This window comes from Petaurus breviceps, unplaced genomic scaffold (genome assembly GCF_028583685.1).
Source record: "Petaurus breviceps papuanus isolate PSGF00001 unplaced genomic scaffold, PetGlider_PUasm1.0 181, whole genome shotgun sequence".
Lineage (NCBI taxonomy): Eukaryota > Metazoa > Chordata > Mammalia > Diprotodontia > Petauridae > Petaurus > Petaurus breviceps.
Genome location: NW_027185784.1, coordinates 23,330,665 through 23,352,879, shown reverse-complemented (window position 1 = coordinate 23,352,879; position 22,215 = coordinate 23,330,665). Strand labels below are relative to the sequence as shown.

Here is a 22,215-nt window from a genome sequence, read left to right as displayed (position 1 = left end):
ACCGGCTCCAGTGTTGGGATGACCTGGATCAAATCCGGGCTCAGATACTCAGCACCACACCCAGAAATAACTGGCCGTGTAACCTTGAGCAAGTTACTTAACCCCGATTGCTTAAAAAAAAAAAAAGGGACAGGATCAAAGTAGAGAATAGAATTAAGTGGGAGGTGGGATAGGAGGGAGGGAAATATAGTCAGTCTTTTACAATATATCCGCTATGGAAATGTTTTGCATAGCTACACATGTACAACCGATACTGAACTGCTTATCTTCCCAGTAAGGGTGGGTGACAAAGAAGGAAGGGAATGAATCTGGAATTGAAAGTTTTAAAATCAAATATTCAAATATGTGTGTGTGTATACACACTATTATTAATACCATCTTACATGTAATTGGGAAATAAGATATACAGGCACTGAGGCATAGAGATCCACAGGAAAAGTGGAAAGGGGTATGGGAGAAAATATGGGAGAGCAGATTGGAGGAGGGGATATCTGTGGGACTGCTATTTTGGGGTGGTGAGTAGGGGAAAAACGGGGAGAAAATTTGTAACTCAAAATCTGGCAGAAACGAATGATGTAATTCAGAAGTTAATAAAGCATTAAAAAAAAAAGGCACCTCCAAACTTGGGAGTTTTCCTGATTCCTCCAGTTGCTAGTACTGACCCCTAATAAATTTGACTTTTCCCTCTTACACTTTGCATCTACTTCTATGAGTATATGTTATTTTCCCAAACACATTATAAGTTCTTTTATTAGCTGTGTGACCATAGGTAAGTTAGAAAACTGCCTTAGATTTCCTATCTGAAATGGGGATTAACAGCATCTATCTCAAAAGACAGTTGTAAAAACAAAATCATATAATACATAATAAGTGCTTTGAAAATTTAAGAGCGGGGCGAATACAGCCCTGGAGTCAGGAGGACCTGAGTTCAAATCCGGCCTCAGACACTTGACACACTTACTAGCTGTGTGACTTTGGACAAGTCACAACCCCAATTGCCCTCCAAAAAGCAAAAAAAAAAAAAAAAAAAAGCAAAAGAAAACTTAAGAGCACTATATGAATATAAACTATATACTCTCTAAACTTATACCTTCAGAAAATTTCATCACATCAAGACATTCTTTTCCCCAAATTTCCTCCTCCCCATATTCTGACAATTAATTCAGTTAGAATTTCCGTATTGTCTGGAAAAAATGGTTAACTTTCTTTTAGAATTTCCATACACCTCTATTTTATATAGAGAGCAATACCTAAAGTGCAGTAAAGTTCCTGTCTAAGACATAAGAAGACTTTATTCAACAAACATCAACAAAGTACCTAAAAGATACAAGGCATTGTGCTAGTTGCCGGGAAAACAACACAAAAAAAGAATCCTTAGTCTCAAAGTAGTTATTATAATTTAATAGGGAGGATATGGAAGAAATATGTGTACAAGTGAGTATGACACCACACAGAATATAACAAGGGCAAAGGAGAGGTCTTGACAAAGTGCTGTAAGAAAATTAAAGAGAGATAGCTTTTGGCAGAAGAAAATCATATAAGGCTTCATCGAAAGGTAGATGGGCCTCAAAGGAAATCGCAGCTATGTAAAGGGAAAGCAGAGGCATTGAGAATCGAGTGCATACAAATATGGATGTGAAAAAAGTAGAGTGACATCAAACAGTAGCCTAGCAGAACGGGAGCTATAGAATATGTGAAAAGAGCTTGTGGAAGTGAGCAGTGTGAAATGAAACAGCCTGAGCCAGACCATGTAGAGCCTTAAATGCTAGATTAGGAACTTATATTTCACACTACAAATGTTATAGGAAAAAATACAACAATCTGGCTAGATGTAACCTTGTACTCTGAGAAGATTAATGGGGGTTTAAGGACAGATTGGAAACAGAAGAAGATCTAAAAAAACAGGATTATGATTCATCAAGGAAATCATCTAGTAAGGACATTAAGAAAGTAGAATGGGGACAGCTAGGTGGTGCAGTGAATAGAGCACCTGCCCTGATGTCAGGAGGACCTGAGTTCAAATGTGACCTCACACACTTAATACTTACTAGCTGTATAACACTGGGCAAGTCACTTAACCCCAATTGCCCTGCCTTCCCTGCTCCAAAAAGCAAAAGATAAATAAATAAAAATAAAAGTAGGATGATGCTTTTGTGGTAACATAGAGATTTATTCAAAAAAGCTCCTAAAGACTTGGTAAACAAAATTCTCATCACCAAAGTCTACTTAGCACTATCAAATGGTTCAATATCAGATACAAATAAAGTTTTATTATTAAAAATTACTCTTAAGAAGATGCATTACTATCTGTTTTACTGCTATATCCTAAGGAAGGAGCAATGGACCTTTCCATCTAAGTTACAGCCAACATCTTCTATATTTGTTGTTTCCTCCTATTGGGCTGTAATCTCCTTGAAAGCAAAGACTATTCTGCTTCAGTATTTGTGTCCCTAGCCCTTAAAACAGTGATTTTTCATTAATTCATGCATTCAAACATTCTCCCCAACCTTTCCTTTCTAAAATAATGTTAACATCCACCTACCAACTCTGAGTTTTTTGTTTTTAAAAGAATTTATTTATTTTACATAGGATTCAATTTAAAGCTATAAATTTCTATTTTAAGAAAACCTATATAATAAATCCTACACATTATCCTCCAAGCTGTCTAGCCTTTCTTTGCTTCCTTGTAGGTTTTCCACTGTTCTCTACTGCACACTTTTTACTTTATTTCCGCCCCCCCCGCCCCAAGAAGGCTACAATTAAGTGTGGATATATATATAAACACATACACATATACATAGATACCTATAAACATACACATATATACTTACACATACAATATGTAAAATCACATTATGCTTATTTCCACTTGTCATGTGTTTCTCTGAAGGTGCCTAACAACTTCCTTCATAGGTCCAAGTCTTTCCATGTTTTTTCTAAATCAACCAGCTCATCATTTCTTTCTTTTTTAAAAAAAAAAATAATTTGTTTATTTACTTTTCAATTCTGAGTTTTTAACTCATATTCAGGACATTTCTTAAAACTTGCCAACTGCAGTCTTCAATCATAGCTACCCTATATCTCTTGATGGTATTTTAATGGATTTGAACAAGTCAAAGACAAAAAACTAAATTTGTCTGCTATGACTTTAAAACTTTTGAAATTCTTACTTTAGCTGCCACTTCAGCACTAATCTCTTCCTGAGTTTCTGCTAATCTTTTCTTTGCCATTTCTGTTCTCCGATCACAGTCAGCGATGAATGACTGCAGATGATCCATTGCCTAAGACATAAATGAAAATGCGATTATTCCAAGTAAGAGCAAATGTTTTCCACCAGAAATAACACTTCAATCACTCTTTAAGCAAGCAAACAACAACAAAAAAAACATACTTTAAAACAAACTACTCAAAAATAACCAAGAATCAATTAAGAAGTCAAATTATCTAAGCATGTTCAAAATATTACAGCAATCACTAAAAAAAGATAATTTTTATAACATTATTAACTGAATGGTTATCAGATATACTGTTAAACTAAATTAATTCTACATTGGTAATAACAAAATTTAAAAAATAAGAGATGCTAGTCTACATTTGACAACTGAATTTCCCTACTTATAATGTGCCAAAAGTACAATTAATCTGAAATACAAGCATTTAATCTGAAGCATATTCTTTTAAGAGAACATTTCCGGTTCCCAACTAGTTATTTACTTCAAAAAAAAAATCCACAAATAGCAGATTAAAAAAAATTAAAGCATAAACAAAATCATTTGAAGGTTTTTTCCCTTATAGTCATTTGACATTTTCAGTTTAAAACTGCTTTAATCATACAGTATAAATTTATCATAATGCTGTTCTTTATAATACTGATTCAGCGAAAGTATATAAAGAGTGATTCCCTAGTATAAAGATTAAGTTTACGGGTGGCCAGGTGGCGCAGTGAGTAAGAGCACTGGCCCTGGCACAGGGAGACCCGGGATTGGTTCCAGCCTCAGATACTTGGCACCCACACAAAATAACTGGCCATGTAACCTTGAGCAAGTTACTTAAAACCAATTGCTTAAAAATAAATAAAGATTAAGTTTATAAATCAGGTCATTTTAAAGTAGTGGTATGTCATGATACTATCTAAGGACCAATCAACTACTGTAATATATAACACAATAACAAGTATCTCCAATTTATAAAACAGCTGTGTTACTGTAAATTTCTAAATTATCAGGAGTAAAAAAATGGGAAGTGAAACTGGGAATGAAGGGAGAAGAGATCAAGTAGCAAGGATTGTATTATGGAAGGGTAAGGGAAGAAAAGGATATTCTATGAACATCTATCTAGGTGGCCATATATAAGGTATTTAAATAAAGTGAAATGTGCATAAAGTGGGACTAACTATATTTGAAATCTCTTCTGGCTAATTTTTTTGAACCATAATTTAAAGTTTATTCCAGTTATAATGCAGGTTATTCTGACTTTAAGGAGCATCCCATGGCATACTTCTGAAGCCATTCTCGAGACATGCTGTGGTACTTGTTTCTGTTTTATAGATCTGTGCAATCTCTGGCACTAAGGGGTCATCTGGGTTTGGATCACAAAGCAGCGAACAAATGGATAAAAGAACTTTAGAAATAGTTAAAGCAGGAGACCACTGTGATCTCAGAATATCAATACAAGTGCTGTGATTACTGTTGATGTTTGGATGATAAATTCTTGTTGTAAATGCAACCTTAAGTGGTTTGAAGGAGTAGTTGGTAGTGAAATGAATTGTCAAAAAGAATACACCGCCTTGATATGGGCTGTCATTAGGTCCCATAATTGTGGCTTGTCAATGAAACATATATCCCCAACTGGACCTGCAGAACACTGTGCGGGAGGATCACAGGCTAAATCGCTAAGTTCCTTATTAATCCGTTTCAGCACCACAATATGTGCTTCTTTCTGCCTGACTCCTCTCTCAGTAGACAGAAAGGTCCAGTCAAAAACTCTGATTTTCCTGGGTGGTGGGGAGGAGCTGTGGGGAGGGAATGTCTCTTCTCTCACTGCCTCTGCCCAACACGAGCCCAGAAGAGCCAGGGCCTCCTCAAGTTGCTGCCTCGGCCTCCACCCTGTGCAGCAGCTGGTGCCTCCGGGCCCTATGGGGATAACGCACATGACCCTGGCTAAATTTTAAAAGTTATACTATACCTTTTTTTATTTCTTCTACCTGGCATCAAAAATGTAAATCAGAATTTCAAAGTGAGAAAATTCTTGGACCTCCAGAAAAGAAAAAAGTAAATTCCCTCACCCTAAAACCAAATAAAAAGCTACCACTGCAGTGATGATAAGCATGATGAAACCAATACAGGTTGATGCATTTTTGTCTGTTCTTAAATCTACAAACAGGAAAATTATAATACACTAAATCATGTTGTCCAATTTGCTATAGAAAAGCTCTGAATAATTATAATAAACTCAAGTGCTAATCCTTAGAAATCCTACCTTCAAAATCTCACAGTTGGAAGGTATTTGTCACTTCTATTAGCTTTCATATAAAATAGAACATTGTTTTTATAATAATATAAATATGCATACCAGCACATATATATGTTTACAAATATTAATGTTGAATTTGGGTTAACTGGAATCATTAATTACATTTATACTTTCCTATTTAGCTGCTAATTTACTATTTAATATTTAAACTTCAGCAAATTAACATCTGTTTAGTAAGAGATAACCCACATGAACTTCATAAGAATGTATGAATTGCATGATTTAAAATGTTCTTAAAATAGCTATGGAATAAGTCCTGAAGAAAGTATAAGAATTTACTTTAAGCCAGGGGTTCGTAATCTGGGATCTATGGATAAAATGGGGAGGATACACGAACTTAGATAGGAAAAAATTCTGAGGATCTTCAATGTAATTAATTTCTTGTATAATCCTATATGTTTAAGTTTATGAATTAAAAAAAATATTTTGAGAAGAGATCCATACACTTCACCAGACTGTTAAAAAGGCCCATGAAACAAAAAAAGTTAACACTTGTTTTAATCTAACAAATTACAAAAGTAATTCTAAATAACTTGATACCAGTTATTTTCTATTTAGAAAACACACTGGCATTAATTCCAAAAGAAAAAAGTCAATATGTTTTGATCATTATTTTAATTTCCTCGAAAAGAGTCAACATGAAAAAGCAAAATACATACATCAAGCTCAAAGAAAAAGTCTTGTTCTTTGGATGCAATTTCATAATCCGCTCTTAATGCCAGGTCATGGACCTTCAGACATTCTCCAAGATCCATCCTCTGAAAAAAAAACATATTGAATAAGTAATGGTAAAAGCTATAAAATAAAATGTATTTTAATCCCTATCAAGCAAAATTCCTGCACAAATGTATCCATTCAACATCATTTTGTTTTCATACTATAATTCCTTAACAGCCTTCTTAAAACTGACCTTATATTATGAAAACCTAAAGATTAATTTTTGAAATTCCTCCCAAAGGTAGCATTCTACTACTTTTAAGAAAAGCAAAATTATAGCAATTGTTATCACATTATGCTAAACAATCTGAAGAGCCTCAGAACCTGTTTCAGTATATCATGCTAAGCTAGTTCCAATAATATTCATAAGCCATGTGTATTTACTAATAACAATATGTAAGAAGGTAGCAGTACTACTCCTAAATGAGACTGACAGAAATTTTGGTTGCTTGGTAATGGTTTCCTGTTTAGAAATCAAACGCACAATTTAAAAAAAATTGTAACAGGAAATATGCAATAGAAATAAATGGTGAAAAGAAACCGAGAACCATGGAATAACTGAACTTAAGAACTCTGGTGGCACCAAAAATGAGAGGAGTTTGCATACACACATTCAGAGGACACTAGCTTTTATAGGATTGTCTGTTTCCTAACCCTAACTCAAATTGTTCTATATATAGTGAATACTCAATAAAGACTAATTAGATACCTTCTTTCTACTTCAATAATCACCTTCCCTTCTTCCTTTCTTTCCCCCAATTCCAATAAGAAATTTAAAAGCATCAACTCTAACATTACAAAAAAATTACTTTTCAGAAAGTTCCGATAGTTTAGCTTTATGAAAACAACTCAGGGGCAGCCTGGTAGCACAGAGAGTAAGAGCACCGGCCCCAGTGTCAGGATGACCTGGGGGATCGAATCCGGGCTCAGACAGTTAATACCCACCCAGAAACACCTGGCCATGTAACCTTGACCAAGTTACTTAACCCTAATTGCTTTAAAAAATAATAATAATTTAGTTTGATAGTTTCTATGTGAACAACAGTATTAATCTATGCATATGTAGGAATTTATCATTTGATTAATCTGATAAAAGAACTAAATTCCCAGAATAAATGCCTCTCCCAGCTCCTTGCCACTTTTATGAAAAGCCGCCAGAGGGGAAATTAATAATACCACAGAAGGATTTCAGGATTTTATCTCCTTTAAGAGTCACCTATACTTTGAAATGGGTGCTCCCCCTCCCCACCCAAAAAACTTTAAGAGAAAATTAGAATAAGTACTTCTTTTAATTATAATGGGAAGATAAAATCATTAAACAGATAGGAGAAATTACTATAGTGGAAAGAATGTGTGGTCAGAGGACCTGTGTTCAAATGCTTTCTCTTCCTTTTGTCCCTGTGTAACTTTGGCCAAGTCACTTTTTGTCCTTAAGCTTCAGTCACCTTATCTGTAAAATATACGGAGGCTGCACTATGAAAACTTCTCAAGTCCCTCACAGCTCTTAAATCTATGACTTTATTAATTTGCTTACATAAAAATTTAAGTTTTTTTTTTTATAAAAGGAAAAAAAAGCAGATTTGCAAACACTTGGAGCAAATATAACAGATGAAGATGAAACCAAAGTCAGGTGACTCAGGATGAATACAAATGGCTGGCACCATCTTTTAAGAACTGTGTTAGGAATGCTAAAGTTGAAGAAAAACTAAAGTTGTCAATCAATGTTCAAGAGATGAACAGGATATTACTGTCTGTCTATGCTGGGCGCATACATAGAAACGTAAAACAAGGAACCATATACACAGAGCAGAGGAAACAACTTCACTATTATTTTACTTCTGTTTTATTTCTATCAAGAAGCATGAGATCTCTGGTGGGAAAAGAACAGAAAACTGGTTAGAGAGATGTGAAACTTGAAAGAAGGGTATGATAACTACACAGTTGCCCTAAAGAATTCAAATCACTATGACTAAATGAATTATAACAGAGGGTATTGGAAAAAAAACTCACTGAGGAAATTTTATCAACTGGAACTGACCCTTGAAATAAAATAATTCAACTCCCTCATTTTACAGATAAGGAAATTGAGGCCAAGAAAAGTGAGAGATTTGCCCAAACTTACAAAAGTAATATGTAGCAGAGTCAGAATTCCAACCCATGTCCTTTGGGTTCAAATCTCATACTCCTTCCATAATACCAAACTAGATGACCATGGAGGGTGGAAAAGACAAAAGACACATACATCTGAAGATGTAAGAAGATAGATACATTTATAGGCTGCAGACTATGATCTCATTAAAATATTGTTTGTAGAAAGGAGAATTAGTAATCACTAAAAGCTAACATGATTCATGAAAAGTAAATATATTTTGTGTGAAACTAGAACAAATACTCAAAGGCAGCAGTACGTCTCTAAAGGATATTTTAAAATGTAAATAAATTACAAAAGGATAAACAAATTATAACTAATTTCTCAAAAGGGTTCAACTTCACTAATAAAAACTAAAGAGAACTTTGAAGTATTATTTTGCAATCAAACTGCAAAAAAATAATTGAGTGGTAAAACTTAAGACTGGTAGGATTGGGGTGGCTAGGTGGCACAGTGAATAGAGCACTGGCCTTGCAGTCAGGAGGACTTGAGTTCAAATTTGGCCTCAGACACTTAACACACACAAAAAAAACTAGCCATGTGACCTTGAGCAAGTCATTTAATCCCAGATACCCTCCAAAAAGCAAAAAAAAAAGACTGGTAGGATTTAGAAGAAGTACTCTAATAAAAAGCTGGTGGAATTGCAAATTGTTGTTACCTTTTTGGAAGACAGCTTGGCAGAATAATCACTCTCCTTGTACCTCAATAAATCCATTATTAACCATCATTAAATGGGGGGGGAGAATCTGTTCAGAGTTATTAACAGCATTATTACTACTAATCAGGAAAAACTGGAACCTAAATGTTCAACAACTGGTGAACTACAAATTGTGGTTTATCAGTGTAACTACATACTATAAAGCAGTAAGTTAAATAAGAGGAATAAAAACATGGATATGCATAAAATAATATAAAGAACCAGAAGATCATCATCAACAACTTTATTAAAAGGAAAATGTATACACAAGGATACAAGTGAATGCATAAACTAGAAAAATGGAAGGGGATACATATGGAATAACTAATAAATTGTTTTCAACATTTAATGTGTTGAAATAAATATTATGAAATGTAAATAGTTGCAAACATGTTTAGCTGACTTTATATATGTTTAAAGTTAACCTTATAATACAATATTGAATTAAAAACAGTAAAACCTATGCTATACCACTTGTTTTTGCCACTTTTGATGTATTTTCTAGATACAATTAATGTTCAATTTTAAAATTGAAAATTATTTGAAAAGCTATATATAACTGCTGAGTAGGCTAGGCTCTTATTTAAATATACTTATGAAATAAAATTAAAATATTACAATTGCAAATAAATTGGGAGCAATTCTAACCAAAAGTTACTTTTCCTTTTAGATGGCAGCAAAAGAAATCAAATTCAAAATGTAAAAAGTAGTTTATTGTACATTTAATTCCTTCTACAAGTTTTTTCTTGCCTAAAAAATTGGCTTTTCAATTCAAACACATTTATATAGTTCTAAGTTGAAAAAACTGCTACATAGGAATTAAAATATCTTAAATTAAGAACTGTAAAATTTTTAACCCTTATTCTTTGTTAATTATTTAAGTCAATTCTAAATTTCTTCTTCCCTTCATTCTATTAATTCAGATCTTTTACTACTTTCCAAACCAGACTTTCCTCACTAATCTCACTTAACTTTTAGTACTCCTTTACTATTTTACACTTGAAGATATTGCTTCCAGTTGTTTTTGTCATTTTAATGTTATGAATGTAGCACCCCCAAATGAACTCTAAGCTCCTTGAGGAAAAGATTTCATTTCTTTTGTTTGAGCCTCCTGCACAGCACCTAGTAGAGTTTTCTGCACAAAGTAGGTGTACAACAAATGCTTCTAGAATTAATGAATTTAGGCTAATAGCAGGTAAATACAAGCAATGATTATCCCAGACCACAGATAATCCATGTACTATGCAAATGAAGTCACAATAAGCAAATGAGATTACTACAAAAAAATAACAACAAACATTTATTAACCACTTACAGTGTGTAGAGAACTGTGCTAGGCCCTGGAGAGATAAAGTTTAGATAAGAAAGTTTAGATAAAACAGGAATTACAGTAAATCAGCTGTCAAGTGCTAAATCACAATATTAAACTCTCTTCACATTTCTGAAGATAAGGGAATAACTGCTGAGAACAGAAGAGTATTAGGAAATTAACCAGTGTACACAGGATATACAGGATACATCCTTCAGAAAGTGATAATGAAGTGAAGTATAAGAACTCCCAAATTTTATAGGAATATAGATCAATATGCAATCTATCAAAATACTATGAATAGTATTGTGGTTTTATCTAGGCAGGACCCATGATGAAGTACAAGAGATAGTCCCTCATTGCAGGCATTTATCATTCACTGAGGACATAAGTAACATATAAATACAAGATCTGACTTCAGTTCTGATTCTAGTCCTACCAATCACTAGCTATATAGCTTACATTTCTATAGCTGGTTTATAAAATGCTTTACATATATTATTTCATTTGATCCTCCCATAGTTTTACAAAGCAAGTACTATAGAATTATTATTACCATTTTACAGATGAGGAAACTGAGGTGAGATTGGTCACATAGCTAGTATCAGATGTGGGATCTTTCCTGATTTCAAACTCAGTATTCTTTTCATACAAGTCATTTAACCTCTGAGCTTCCGCTTTTTCAGCTACAAAGAGGGGAAAATACCAATGTTTTTCACTTAGCATGATATTACAGAATTCAAGAATCTTGGAGTTGAAAGTGACCACAGAGGCCAACTAGCATTACCTGACAAGAAGCCCTTCTAAAACATACTCAACAAGTTGGTCATCTAGTCTTCTGAGTAAGAGGGAACCTACATCCTGAATTAGCCCATTCTACTTCCAGACAGCTGTTAAGGTACTTTTCCTTTCACAAAGCTTAAATATATTCATTTGCCCAAGTTTTGCTCTCTAGTACCAAGCACAACAAATTTAATGTCTCATCGATATAACAGCTTTTCAAACACTTGAAGACAAATACAATTCCCACCTCCATGTCTACCCATCCCCCCATCTTCCCCTCAGTCTTCTCTAGGCTAAATATTCATGGTTCCTTCAATAACTGATTTTCATAATGCAAGGTCTAGGGGCCCTTCACCATCCTGGATGACTTCCTCTAGTCACTGTTCAGCTTACCAGTTTCCCTTCTAAAATATGATTCTTAGAACTCAATACAATACTCTAATCCTGAGCATTATGCTTCTTTTAAATCAACTAAGATTACATTTGCTTTCTTGGCTGATGAATCACACTACTGACTAGAGATAAGATGATTTCAAAAATACTCTCAAAATAGTAAATAACTATACTAAATTACCAATAGTAAAATAATAACAAAAGGCCAATGTATAATGAAATGCAAAAGTGAGTGGTAGAAACTTTAAATGTTTATATATAAATCATTAGAGAAAACAGTATAGGCTGGAGTTGTCTCAGAAGATTTAATGGAAGAGATGAGACTTGAACCAATCTTGAAATATGCAAAGATCTGGACAGGTAAAGTAAAAAGAAAAAGCTTATTTCAAATAGAAAGAAAAGCATAAGTAAAGGTCTAATGGGAAGGATGAACATGGCATGTTGTGAGGATGGTGGGGAGGCTAAATCAAAGGCCTACTATTCTGTAAATATTTTATGAAGATTAAATAAAAGAGGCCTAGGTTTGCAGAAAAATCCTACAAAACAGGCATGTAAGAACAGACTATAAGGAAACTAAAGCTTTTTTGAACATAGGAATGATATGGTGGTAATAATTTGAAAAGTTTAATATAACAATATTATACAGAATAAATGGATTCAGGAAGAGGGGCACAAAGGCAGGCAAATCAATCAGGAGTCTATTGCAATAAAGCTGGAAGGAGAGGCAAGGATGTGGGCTAGGATGGTGGTAACATGAACTGAGAGGATAACATAAAAGTTGAATGATAAGGCACTAGGATAACATGAAAGCTGAGTGATAAGGCAGTAAGACATAATGAAAAGGGCACTGACTCTTAAATCAGAGGACCTGAGTAAAAATCCTCTAATGTGTACTATACCTGTGTGATGTTTCACAAGTCACTTAACCTGTCTGGATCTCAGTTTCCTAATTTACAAAATGAAAGGGCTGGAGTGGATGGCTTGAGGGTCCTTTTACTTCTAGATCTATGATACTATGAACCTGTTCAAAGGGAATAACAGATTAGAGGTAATCATTAAATCATAAATTTTAAACTGAAAGGGATCTCTAGACCAAACCCCTAATTTTACATGTGAGGAAACTGAGGCCCAGAGCAGTTAAGTGACTTACCCAAAGTCATTCATACACTTAAATGGTAAAATGACAAAATATCAGTGTTGGCCTGCCTGTGGGAAGAAAGATATGCAATTAATGGAATAGCTGGTTTAACAGTTTTGCAAGGCAATATGGAATTATACAATAAAAGCCACAAAAATGTTAAGATCTCTGACCCAATAATACAACTATTAGATTTAAAATTTATGAAAAATATTGACAAGAGAAGACTTATCTGTACAAAATGTTCCTAGCAGCATTATCTCTAAAAGCAAAAACTAGAAATAAACTATGTGTTAAACAATTGGTAAATGATTAAACTTTAACATAGTAGTAATAAAATGGGATATTACTGCAATAAGGAATGATAGATATGAAATTAATTTGTGTGGAAATGAATGATGTAAACTAAAAATAAACATAAAATTTAAAAAAGAAATTAGTATTAAGGAAACAAAAAATGGAAATATGATGCAGAATATAGAAAGCAGAGGAAAACAATAAATATGAATTACAATTATATAAATGATGACAACCACAAAAATAGATTTTAAATAAAATGAGCAACATTGGTACTATCTTGTGAAATTTAAAGAACAGTCTCCTAATAATAAATAAGAATACCACTGCATATATAATTCTTCATTAATACTTTGCTTTTGCATATCTGTTTTGAGAGATTTTAATTTGAGGGCATAGGGTTATTTTCACTTTTATTTTTCTAACAACAGTCTTCCTTCTGTTGTATTTCATCTATAAATGCCTATACATGCCACAGAAAACAAAATGAAATTTGCAAATAACAAAAATTCATCCTGCTTCCAAAATGCCTGTGTATCCAAAATTAATTAAGCCTATTACTGGATGCATCTGATCTCTAATGACAACCATAACTGACCTAGACCAAGACTGCAAACACATTGTCTCTGGATTATTCAAAATCCTTTGGAAGCAGAATTAAATAAATCTAAAATCGACAGAGACAAATTCAGCTATATTTAGCCCAGACTAAATCATAAGCAAAATATTCAGAGTGATAGATGACCATTTCAGAAAGGCACAATCAGACATTAGATCACTGTTACTACATCCAAGTTCACAAATAACATAAAAATTAAATATGTGAAAATCAGCTTATTCAAAAGATTAATTTCCTTTTTAATAAATTTACTGCCATAAAAGCAGTCATGATTAAACAAAAGCAGCTTAAAGGGAATTTATTAGCAATGCTTGCTTAGGATAGCTGCCTTGGTGAATGAAGAATCATTCCATGTTTTATTACTAATTCAATCCCTAAAATTATATTCAAGACTTGCAAGTTAATTTATTTATAAGTTATGACAGTAAGCTTAAAATTACTTGCATGGAAAACTTACAAGTCAGTCCATGGCCAATTTTTAAACATCCTGATCCACCTCTCAAAAATGGGGGTTCAAGTTATTATAAATTAATTTTTAGATTAGATTTAAGAGAAATGTAACCTAAGATAAATCTGCTGCCTTAAAAAAAAAACACAACATATAATTTTTAAAAATCACATGGTATATTAAAAAGTCTCCCTGGGTAGTCACAACTTCATTTGTAGAATGAAGGGCCAGACAGGATGGCCTCTGAGGCATTTCCAGCTCTAGATGTAGCATCTTTTGAGAGTAACAAGATATTTTTGTGGTCTCGGGAAACGATGACAGAATGTTGATCAAATCTATTCATCCTAGGGCCAATATTCTGAGGGTACTTCAGCTGTCCGTGAAGCTGTAACAGCTCAAACACCAGGAGGTGAGGGATATTTGGAGTTTTACTTTTCATGGTTGTAGACAACTTTTAACATTGTATTTCTTGGTCTTATGTGCCTTGGGCTTGGCTTCTGTCTGGGAAAGGGAGATATGATGACTTTCTTCTGTCTTTAGTACCATGTTAGGGTAAAAAAAAATCCCTTCCTCTTACACCTTATCCTTTACAGACTTCTTCTAAATCATCTAAATTCAGGTAAGAACAAGAGAAGGTAAGGAGTAGACTAGGCCTTAGGAGAGAGAACAATGAAGCTATTAAAAGGGAAACTACCTGGAAAATTTAAATTGGTTCTCAATTAAAACAAACTTTTAAAATAGTCAACACTCTCTGATCCCTTCCACAAAGCAGATAAACATTGACTCTAGTAATGACTCAGGGACCACTAATGCAACTGTTTTCTTTCTTCAAAGTGAGAAACCTCAGAATTCTTTTTCAAAACCAAGAGTAAGAATAAAAAAGAGGACTGAACTAAATGGTCTCTTAAAATTGTCTTACTATTGGGGCAGTTAGGTGGCCTGATGAGTAGAGCACTGGCCCTGGAGTTAGGAGGACCTGGGTTTGGATCCGGCCTCAGACACTTGACACAAAAATAAAAAAACTAACTGTGTGACCTTGGGCAAGTCACTTAACCCCATTTGCCCTCCCCTCCCCCCTCTAAAAAGCAAAAAAAAATAATTCTCTTATTATAAGTGGGGGTATAACTAAAATGGACAGTTCAAATACACACATTTTAGGTGCTTAAAAACCTCAGGTCTCATATTCTTCTTAACATCATAACCAAATCTGCTCACTATGAGGTCCTCTGGTAACTATCATTACACATGCACACACACTCCATACCAATCATATGTGACACAGTTATCCTCATGTACCCTCAGGCAAGTTGTAAGCCAAAAAGTCTTGGCAGAAAACAGGGAGACCACACAGGCTTGTACTTTGGTTGTATCTGAAAAGGGAATGTGATCTAACCTGGTTGTTTGGAGAAGAGGGGAAAAAAATGACCATTTTACAAGTGAGCAAAAGTGGAAAACCTAAAAGCATCTCCAAAACAAGACTTTAAACTGTGCCTTAAATATAATTAGTGTGAAGTATTATGAATTCTCTGGGTATGAGTCACACTCAATTTAAACAGAAAAACAAAAGGCAAAGTCAAATATAAATGAGACTATAAAAAGTACCTTTCATTGACATCAGCATATACATGAAATTTAATAGTAAAAAGGTAAACACCACTGTGTTAAATTCCATAGGACAAGAAATTAATTTACTTAAAACAGAGTTTCAGGAATATAATGCAAAAAATTTTATTAGCTTGAGATGGGATGAAATTCAACTTTTCTAATGTGAATAAGTGAATGAAGAAAGAAGTATTTTGTACTTGGTAAGAGAAAATAAAAGCTATTACATACTTCACTATACTCTTCAACCTTAAATTCATGATAATTTTGTTGTTTTATTCAGTGTTTTGGGAAATCAGATGGTTTGTTCTTTTAGGGATGATTGAGCCATATGTATTGAGACAGAAGTCAAGTCAAAGGTCCATACAACCAAGAAATACAGTGTTAAAGGTTGTCTACAACCATAAAAAGTAAAAATCCAAATAACTCACCTCCAGGTAACTCAGGCTACAGGGTTCTACACAAAGTGATATTGTAAGAAATACAAGGGAAGAGAAATAATTTTCAAACTGGAACTCAGGAAAGAGAGATGACGCCTATTCTGAACCTGGAACAAGCAATACAGCAAGATTTTCGGGCAAAAAAGAACAGCCTTCAAGAATACATGAAGACAGAATAATATTGGGAAACAGAAAGCATAGGTTAATATGACTAAAACCTAGAATATGTAAGAACAACAGAGTGAAATAAAGATGAAAATCGAAGCTGGATTAAGACTGTAAAGGATCTTAAATTGCAAGCGAAAGAATTTTTATGCAGGGAAAAGCTACTGAAGGTTTCTGATCAGGGGAATAACATCCTATAACTTAGGTATTCTGAAACTATTTTGGAAGAATAGACTAGAGAGGGGAAATACTGGAGACAAGAAGTCCAGTTAGAGGAATCATCATAATCCTAGTTAAGACTAACAAGGATAGTTTGGCAGTGCAAAAGAGATGGGATAGATCTCAAGAGTAGATGCTATGCAGCTTTTTTTTTTTTTTTGGCAGAAAAGAATTGGAAATTGAAGGGATGCCTTTTAATTGGAGAATGACTGAATTATGATGGAATACTATTGTTCTATAAGAAACAAAGAACAATGTGGTTTCAGAAAAACCTGGAAGACTTATATGAATTTGTGCAAAATGAAGTGAGCTGACTGAGGAGAATACTGTATGTACGGATAGTAGTAGTACTGTAAAGATGATCAAATGTGGAAGACTTAGCTGCCCAGATTTAATACAACAATCCAAGACAATTAATTCCAAAGGACTCATCATGAAAAATGCTATCCACAAACAGAGAAAGATCTGATTAACTCTGAATGTAGATTGAAGCATACTTTTTTAAACTTTGTGTTTCTTGATTTTTACTGCAATACGGCCAACACGGACATAAAAATAAATTTTTGAAAAGAGTGGCTGTTATGCTGTATCTTGTCAAAGAGGTGGCAGACTACAGGTATGTAATCACACTTTATTTTCAGACACAGCTAATATTTTTTTTGCTTCACTGTAATGATTTGTTATAAGAAATAGCTGTCTGCAAGGGATAGTTTGGGGCCAAGGAGAGAATTAATTAAGTAATTAAGAAGTGATAGTGGTATTTTAAAAAGAGCATCAATTTAAAACATTTTAAAAGAGTAACTGCTACATGAGAGCAAGACAACAGAACTGTTAAAACTTCAGTTACAGCTCAGTCGTCCCAACATTCAAGATGAACAGTTCATTCACACCACTCTCCTTTTGTTACAGAAGATAAAAACTCCATAGATCCTGATCAGCAAAAGTGTTTGTTAGAGCACCTACAAGCACAGTTACTATGTATGAAGCATCCCTTATTCAAGTGCTGAGTGAAGATTCTGAAGATAATATTCTTAGTCATGTCATTAGTCAAATCATTTTACTACTTAATAGGTAGCATGATGCCTTTCTCTTCTATCCACAATTATAAGGATTTATAATTTTTGTTAAAACCATTTGTAAAATCCTAAATAAATATTAGGTTAAAATCATAGTACTATTCTCAAGACTCTTCCATGGCACAGCCCTGAACATTTTCCTTATTTGGTCTATGGTAAGTGGGCAAGAAACTCTAAGAAAACCTCTCAAGTAAGGTCAGCTATCAACCCTTTTTGGCATAGTCTGACTTAATATTCCTTTTCTAGGAATAATAACAGTCTCACTCATTTATAGGCTTTTTGTATTTTCTAAATGTACTCTAATAGTACAAATATTTAGAGTCCATGATTTTTATTAATGTCAAAAAGGGACCATTCGGGCGGCTAGGTGGCACAGTGAATAGAGGACCGCCCCTGGAGTCAGGAGGACCTGAGTTCAAATCTGACCTCAGACACTTAACACAAAAAAACTAGTCGTGTGACCTAGGTCAAGTCACTTAACCCCAACTGCCCTCAAAAAAGTAAAAAAAAAAAAAAAAAAGGGATCATTCTATGTGATAAGTGTGGCAACCACCATCTTAAATTGCATTTAATGATCCTCCCAGTTCTCTTTGACATTTTCACTCCCACTATTGAATTTCCCTAGGCTTGAAACTTCGGAGTTACCTTTGTCCCCTCTTTTGCAATCAATATACAATAGCTTCACAAAAGTATTTTTGATTGAAATGTAGCTTGCAGTCATTTTTTAAAAATAATGAAGCAGTAAGTCAAGAACTTGGTTGTACTTCTTATTCTGTCATTAACTACATCTGTAACCTTGGAGTTTGAGTTTTAAACTTCACTGGATCAAAAAATTTGAATATCTGTGTAACATTTATCAGATATTTCTACAATGATTTCTAAAAATCACTTTTTGGGGGCAACTAGGTGGTGCAGTGAATAGAGTAACAGCCCTGAAGTCAGGAGGACCTGAGTTCAAATCCAGCCTCAGACACTTAACATTTACTAGCCATGTGACCTTGAGCAAGTCACTTAACCCCAATCGCCCTGCCCTCCCTCCCCCGTCCAAAAAGCAAAAAAACTGAAAAATAAAATAAAATCACTTTGCCAATTCACAGTAATCAATTATTTGTATACCTGTCTTCCCATGCCAGGACAACACTGCTCACTTAATTGTATTGACTGTGGGCAAGCCACTCAATCTCTCTGCATCTCATTTTCCTCATCTGTAAAACTGAGGATACTGGACTAGATGACTCCTCAAGTCCCTTTCACCTTAAACTCTACAACTTGCAATAAAGAAGCACTGAATACTTAAATCTCATAAACTCTAATCACCATGGAATGTTCATATGGAAAGTAAATTAGAGCTTGAGTCAGGAGACCCATATTTTTCTCTCAGACTCACCACTCACTAACTTTAAGATCTTGAGTAAACCTCTATGAGCCTTAATTTTATAAATTACAGAATGTGGATAATGTCTCTCTTGATCATCCCACAGGGTAATGGTGAGGATTAAATGAAAACATTTATGTAAAAGTGCTTTGTAAACTGTAAAGTACTATGGAAATCTAAGGTATTTATTATGGCATTACTATGCCTCAATACAATCAACCAACTTTTAATTATACAAAATATTAAGTATAAGACTTGGCATGGATCTCTACAAAATAGAGAATTAAAGAGATATATAATTTAGTCCTTTTTTTAATTAAAACTTAATTTGTTAAAATACATACATCTATAAATGAAGAAAAAGCTTTGTTAAAGATTTTGGAGAAGAAAATATTTACTTATTAAAGTTCTAAATATAAAATGAAGGAGAATAGATTATGTGTATTACTAAAAAAATTGACAGGACTTCACAATGCACAATATTATTTTTAACACAGTTATATAAGAAATATAAACTTTCTTTTAAAAAAACATCATTGGGGCATCCAGGTGGCTCAGTGAGTAAGAGCACCGCCCCCAGAGTCGGGATGACCTAGGATCAAATCCAGGCTCAGATACTTAGTACCACACCCAGAAATAACTGGCCATGTAACCTTGAGCAAGTTACTTAACCCCAATTGTTTTATTAAAAAAAAAATCATTGTTTTTCCTCTTATCACAGGAAAATTAGAGGTTTGTCCTATAGGGCGCAGGTCCAATATCCATGGTTTTTCATACATTTCCTTTAATCTTTCCAAAGTGGAAGCTGACCACTAGGACAGCTTAAAGCCAATATTGGACAAAAAGATAATCTCTTCTTCATGCCTATTTTTAAAAAATTTCAGACTTATGTGAGCTGAAAGTAGTGCAGAGTTCAACATCCATCAAATGTAGTATGTTGATGGAAGTCTTTTTTCAGTCAAGAAAGGGATAGCAAGTATGAGTAGTTATCTCAACAAATGTCATAACATCTAAATGTCAGGAGTTCCCTACCTCTTTTAAAAGGGGTCAACATCATTTGATCTACCACAAATAATTAAAATATAGTAGGCACTTAATGTTTATTGAACTAAAGGGGACAATTACTTGGAATCACCCAAGATTATACCAGTTTTATAAGGTACTAAGCAAAAGTAAATTATTGGGAACTATCCACATTAATTTCAACTAAAGAAAGAGGAGCTGCATAAATTTAGGTGTGGGGGCGGCTAGGTGGTGCAGTGAGTAAAGCGCTGGCCTCGGAGTCAGGAGGACCTGAGTTCAGCTCACCTCAGACACTTAACACCCACATAAAAAAACTAGCTGTGTAACCTTGGGCAAGTTACTTAACCCCAATTGCCCTCGAAAAGGCAAAAAAAAAAACAATTTTAGCTGTCTGTTAATCTGTTTTTCCCCACTGTAACCACTGTGATTTAACCATCTAAGTGTATGGTATTAAATAAAACATACTTTTTATTATAAAGTTCTAATAAAATCAGAATGCTAAGGAAACCACTTTAAACTCACATATACATTTCCAAATTAAAATGCAATACCTATATAATATTTTAATCAGCTGTTTTCCAAATAAATTTCTTTAAATGGTCAATAAAAGCAGAAAATAACTAATCTATTCCAACAGAGTCCTTATTAGAAATATCATCTATCAGTTATATACACTGAAATTTAGCAATGTAAAGTAAAAGTGACAGAAAGCCTATTAACAAGCATTAATCCTGCTTTTCTCTAACATTATTATCATAGAGAGGTTATAAACTGATATATCATTGTACATACTACCATAATTGAAGGTTCAATTTCCATACATTGGTTTATTTTTATTATCATTAAATAATCAAACTCTATTAGAGTTAAGAAATACATACAGTTCCAGAGAGAACATCATGAGGACAGCAGTTGAGAAGGTGACTCTTGCATACTCTGTCATCACTGAATTTGATTCGCTGGCGGGTAGTGTCTCCTGTAATATAGGAAAGTAACAACTAAGGTTAGACAACTGGAAAACATTTATTTTCTGATAACTCTACATTTGCTAGCTTTTTATGTGAATGTACACATATAAATAGGTAAAAACTATCCCTTCATAAATTGATTTACATAATCTCCTGTGCCAGAAATTATTTAAGTATGCAAATTATAATGGACAACATGCAGTTCCAATATAAATTAATGAATATGTAATTCAAAAAGTCAAAGTTGGAAAAGCATTGCATTATAATAAACAGGGTACACATCACTGAATCAGAATTTAGAGCTGGAAGGGACCTTAGAGATCATTCGTCCAACCTCCTCATTTTGCAGATGAGGTAACTGAGGCCTGAAAAGGTTAAATGACTTGCCCAAGGTCGCACAGTAAGTGGCAAAGCCACTAGAACAGCTTTTGTTTAATGGTGTTAAAGGTCTTCTCAACACTAAACACTGATTTTAAAAATCTTTTACATTAAATTGCAAAACATAAAAAAGAATCTTGCAAACATTGTATACACACTGTGAATCCCCACCGAACCCCAGCCACCATTTCTTCCACTATTTTGTTCCAGTTGTAGTGTCTCCCTTTTGCTGCTTAGGGGGAGGGGGGTTAGAGAGGGTAGAATAATGTGTTTAAGAGTGTACAAACCTGGAAGAAGTACTTACACACCAGTCAAACAAAGGTACATCGCCTAAATTCAACATCATTTTAAAAGCCTCCAAAGGCCCCAAAACCACTGAGTTTATGCATTCCTGTGCTTTACAAATGCCAAGCTGGAAACATTTAAATTCATTCTGTCTTCTTGTTGACAAGCTGCACCTCCTACTGCAGCAGAAGTTATCACCTGCTTACCAAATACGGATGTCCAACTGGTGGGCAACTTTAGTTTTAATAACATAAAGTGCAGATGTTACAGTTACTGATTTAAATAAATTTATCTCCTTGAAAAAAGAAAAAAAAACCATAATCGAATTTTCAGTACTGCATTCCATTTTTGGAAATGAGGTCATTCCTAAGGCATTTTTCTCTGAAGATACAGAGCTGTCATGACAGGCTCTGAGAAAATTATTTAAACTTTACATTTTAATAATTTGGGTAGTATCACTGATAAGTGAAAACCTACTGGTGAATTACTGAAGCAAAACCAACTGTTGGTGCCAAACCATCCAAACTCAATTTGGCATTCTTCCCATTCCCCTAAAGCTTTTAAAGTATTTTAAAGAAGGTGGATAAATTTTATGATTATTA

The 22,215-nt window shown here is 34.0% G+C and overlaps 1 protein-coding gene and 1 pseudogene across 5 annotated transcripts in view; both read right to left on the bottom strand.

Annotated features, from left to right (window-relative positions):
* The window catches only part of LUC7L2 (LUC7 like 2, pre-mRNA splicing factor), a 108,321-nt gene that overhangs the window by 44,007 nt on the left and 42,099 nt on the right, over positions 1-22,215 (bottom strand). For 4 of the 5 annotated variants that reach the window (XM_069087334.1, XM_069087330.1, XM_069087329.1 and 1 more), the window contains 3 exons: positions 20,864-20,958; positions 6,192-6,290; positions 3,171-3,281 (listed from right to left, as the gene is read on the bottom strand). In XM_069087334.1, the coding sequence (XP_068943435.1) occupies positions 3,171-3,281; positions 6,192-6,290; positions 20,864-20,958 (305 nt within the window). Of the gene's footprint in view, positions 1-3,170; positions 3,282-6,191; positions 6,291-12,479; positions 12,499-20,863; positions 20,959-22,215 lie in introns of those variants that run through there. The other variant, XM_069087332.1, reaches the window with a different exon arrangement.
* Positions 4,464-5,073, bottom strand: LOC138160359 (ubiquitin-conjugating enzyme E2 D3 pseudogene; annotated as a pseudogene).